The sequence below is a fragment of the Branchiostoma lanceolatum genome, chromosome 3 (genome assembly GCF_035083965.1).
Source record: "Branchiostoma lanceolatum isolate klBraLanc5 chromosome 3, klBraLanc5.hap2, whole genome shotgun sequence".
Taxonomy (NCBI): Eukaryota; Metazoa; Chordata; class Leptocardii; order Amphioxiformes; family Branchiostomatidae; genus Branchiostoma; species Branchiostoma lanceolatum.
The window spans coordinates 28,277,618-28,282,161 of record NC_089724.1 but is presented as its reverse complement, the minus strand read 5'-3'; the positions used below and the strand labels follow the sequence as shown (position 1 = coordinate 28,282,161).

The 4,544-nt window shown below is 42.2% G+C and overlaps 1 protein-coding gene across 1 annotated transcript; it reads right to left on the bottom strand.

Moving 5' to 3' along the window:
• Positions 1-375: 375 nt before the first annotated feature.
• On the bottom strand, positions 376-3,561 carry LOC136431285 (3'-5' exoribonuclease 1-like). The gene is made up of 2 exons (XM_066422619.1): positions 2,877-3,561; positions 376-1,959 (listed from the first exon to the last, which is right to left on the bottom strand). Exons 1-2 carry the CDS (start codon positions 3,465-3,467, stop codon positions 1,549-1,551), a joined length of 1,002 nt encoding a protein of 333 aa, XP_066278716.1. The 5' UTR covers positions 3,468-3,561; the 3' UTR covers positions 376-1,548.
• Positions 3,562-4,544: the final 983 nt, after the last annotated feature.

Genomic DNA, 4,544 nt, shown 5'->3' with positions numbered 1-4,544 from the left:
GATTTAAACCATCTTAAAGCTTCCTTAGATCATGAAATTTGCACTGGAAAAATATGAAAACATTGCTGTTTTGCGTTTATTACTGAACTTCTGCATTAATTACTGACTGTATATACATGTAATTCCTCATATTATAGTTTTCAAAATGCATGTAAAATATATGCCCATATGCAATTTTACCTGAAACAGGAAAAAAATATTCGTAGCAGTGGAACACATATTCCATTGGTTCAAGTCCGGACTTTCAAGTCCGAACCTGAACCTTAACCTCTGGACTCAAGTCTGAACCTAAACCTAAACTCAGGTTTAGGTACGCACCACTATGAAGAGATAACAACTGTAACAAAAATTGATCCAAATTCCAAGTGAACAGTGTTTGTTGCAACTGACGGATTTTTATTCTTGAATTTGGAATAAGGCAGAAAAAAAATCAAGGTTTCATGGGTTACATTTTTTGTTCACTTTAGATTTCTATCTTGCGTACAGATACTTCTTAACCACTTTGTCCCTTCCATATACATTGTAGTTGTCTTGATCATTATTAAAAAGCAGATCATAATTAAAAAGCAAGATTTCCTGTTTTCCGAGAGGAAAATATGACAGAATCAATACCTGGCTTTCGTGCTGGGTACCGGTACTGTGTACCGGTACTGTACCGTAAAAATTGATTCGGTACAGGTCTAAAATACCGGATCATGAAGTACCGGTACACTACCAAAAATGAAAAAGAAAGTTTTTCTTGTTTTTCTTCCACACAGAAATTTGATCTTCCAGGAAGAAAATGTTTCTGTGTCCAAGAAATCGTTCTGGTCCATGGGGTAAGCAAATTTTTCTTGTTGTCATTTTTCATGTTTTGAGATTTTTTTTCTTATACTTCAGGAATTGAACTGGTTATAAGAAACCAATTCTTGTATTTCTTAAGAAAAACATGACCAAAGTGATACCGTGGAGCAGCGTAACTAATATGCAACAGATCATTCAGGCAGGCCGGGAGTTTTGATAGCAAGGCCAAGGGAGTTTGGTGGTAGGAAACCTAGTTATGTTCTTTGAATAAAGATACTGACAAGTTGAAAACAGTTTATGTTTTAGTCATCGAAGAGGTTCAGAGGAACACATGTTAATTTTTCAGAATGTTCAGGTACAGGTCCGGACCTGTACCTAAACCTCTGTACCGGTACCTGTACCTGATGTTACATTTAGGTACCCAGCACTACCTGGCTTCTCTCACCTATCAGTCAATGAACAACGATGTGCAGACAAATTATTTACAACTAACGTACATTTTGTACACTGATCTGGCTTGCAGAGGGGGGTTCAGTCTTCGCCATTTGTAAGGGCTCCCTTGGAAATCAGCTACAATGTTAGCTGAAGGGACCACCCTAAAGATTGATAAATAAATAAATAAATTTGCAAGCAAGAACAGTTTATTATCATTATCATCAAATATCATCATCCATAAAATTTGCAAGCAAGAACAGTTTATTATCATTATCATCAAATATCATCATCCATGAAATCAAAACAGTTGTTTGGCCGTATGAGGGCTTCCTAGTTACTAACAGACAGTTTGGCGCGTGGGGGAACCACAGGTTCCACCCTGCCATTGTTCAGACACTCGTTGACGCGCAGCTCGCAGCCGTCTTGGATCAGCCGGCCGGCGATGCGGGCGATGTTCACGGCGTCGTCGCGCCCGCTGTGCGGCTTCCCCTCGAACTTCAGTCCCAGGCTGGCCAGCATCTCCTGCAGCTTGGTGCCGCCCTTGGTCTGGTAGAAGTTGGCGAAGTGCTTCTTCACGTTGATCCACTTGCGGAAGGGGCGCGGGTACGGGATGCCGCAGTGCAGGCACTGCTGGTACAGGAACCTGCACATGTCCCATGGCCCGTCGGTCGCCACGGCGTATCTGGAGTGCCCCATCCCGTACCCCTTACTGGACATCCAGTCCAGCACATCCTCCAGGACCTGTACAAGAAACGCTGATCAATCAATCAATCAATCAATCAATTGTTCGCAGGCATCAGTGTCTGATGCATGGGTGCTGCAGACATGCATAGGGCTCGCCAGGCTGGTCTGATCTCGGCATAGACCCTCCAGTCGGTTCTGGTGATCCCCAGCCCCTGGAGCGTGTACAAGACACGCAGCGACAGCGGAAACACACACAGACTTATGAAACCAAGAACAAACGCCATGAAAAAGACTTTCATATACGGTGTTACAGGTCCATATCTACATGTACACGGAACAGTTTGCCATATCAGATACAAACATCAACAAAGATCAAGTTTAGCCAGGAGTAGTGCTGCGTACCGGTACTGTGTACTGGTACTGTACCGTTAAAAGCTGATTAGGTACAGGTCCAAAATACCGGATCATGAAGTACCGGTACTGCACCGATATAAATTTACACTAAGTATGTGCTTATTTTGTGACTAATCTCCTGACCTCATGGCCTCATGCAACACCAAATGTGACCAAAGTGATACCTTGGAACAGCGTTACTAACATGCAACAGATCATTCAGGCAGGCCAGGAGTTTTGATAGCTAGACCAAGGGAGTTTGTCGGCAGGAAACCTAGTTATGTCCTTTGAATAAAGATACTGACATTATTGAAGAAGTTCAGAAGAACACATGTTAATTTTTCAAATTGTTCAGGTACAGGTCCGGACCTGTACCTAAACCTCTGTACCAGTACCTGTACCTGTACCTGATGTTACGTTTACTAGGCAGGAGATTCTAACTTTCACTAGTTTCTGGTAGTATGTATGTTATTTGTATGTTGTTTGCTTGTACTGCAGGGAGACAAGCAGCTTACTGATTATTGCATATCATGTATGATAGCTAATTACAATGGAGTGAAAAAAGTATCCAAGTTTAATACCTGTGGAAACTCTGGAGCTCTGTCCACCATTTTCTGCGTGATTCCCGTCAGTTTTGTACAGAAGGGGGTGAGTATGGGGTTTATGGTGGGTCTGCAGTAGGAGTGGAACTGGTCCTCCACTATGAGAGTCTCCGTGTTGACCAGGAGGATGGGGAACTCGATGATCTCGTGCTGGAAGTCCGGAGGGTTCTCCTCCATGCACGTCGCCTCGAAGTCTATGACAAGGAGGAAGTCGTATCGCTCGGGTGTGGGGGATAATTTGACGTCTGGATATAGCTTCTCCTTCTTGTAGTAGGACTTCAGCCGTTTCTTTAAGACTTCCTTCACGCCTCTTGTTTCCAGGTGTAGCTCCTCTAGCTTCTGTCGCACTTCTTCCTTGTTCATTCGATTGATCTGTCCATTCGTGAGGGCCAGTTCCCTCAGAACACCGTCCCCGGCCCCACCTCCACCCCTCCCCACTGTTTTGGTGGAGGTGTTCTCTTTGTCGTTGTCTTCTTCGTTTCCGATCATCTTGGAAGGCAAAAGAAAGGATAAGTACAGCAACGTAAAGACAAAAATGAGACCGCCGACCAAAACGATCTCGTTCAGCATTCGGACGGGCTGAAATCGCGCCACAAACCGCGAAGAAAAACAAGATTCTCCTCCTTCTTCTTTTCCGCCATTTGCTTCGAAATTTTATGCGAACGGTCCATTTTTGTAGGTTCATTACTATATGAAGCATTTCTTAGAATTATGTAAATATCAATAACTGTTAAGATAAGGCAATTTTGAGATTTTTTCAAGTAGTGTTAATTATTTCGATGTCAATAAATTATTGTATCGACGTATTTATTACGAGCATAAGAGTAGAAATAATATACATTGCTATTTGTCTACCCTTCTAAATAGAATAGAATAGTCCAATATAGTAAGTCTCGCGAGATTTGGTAAGTCTCGCGAGATTTGGAGATAACATTTTGCGCGGGGGCTGCTGGGATCACTCGCCATTTCGCAACATTAGAAGAAACGTCAACGTTGCGGGAGGAGGCAAAAAACTGTTCAAAATTTGGCATTTCCCCGCTAGTGTGGGCACCGACCGAGCTGGAGTAGATAGAAAGGTAAGTCTTCCATGTCCTGTCTTTATATTTTCGTCTCAAGTCGTTCCTTTTGTTCAAGAAACCGTTTTTAAGACGCTGGGCTTAGTGGTCGAGAACAATGGCCGCTCTTGTTGCACGCTGCGCTCCACAAAATTTTTATCAGTTTATCAAATGTTCCCGAAACATTCTTGGATATTTCTATTACCAAACACATCAAGGAATATATCCTGGTAAGGCTTTTGACTTAATATTGGCCGTGGAGGGAATATTTTTAGAGAAGAAAGAAGGGTTTCCAATAAACAAGAATTCCGTTCAAAATGGCCGCTAACGCCGGGTGGCTTCATGTCCGATTTTAAAATATGTAAATATTTCTCTCTTCTTCGTTCTTTCAGTACGACGCTTCCATATTTATAATGTATAATATCCCCTTTTTTATTAAAAAAAAACGTAGTAGTTTTTTTAATGAATGGCTGAGCTTCAGAAATTAATTTGACGTTACTAATTTTTTTTCGAGTATCCAGACAGGAAATGACTCGTTATGTTTGTTGTGGGTTGTTTAGACGTCACAATCGTCACTAACTCACGACATAAG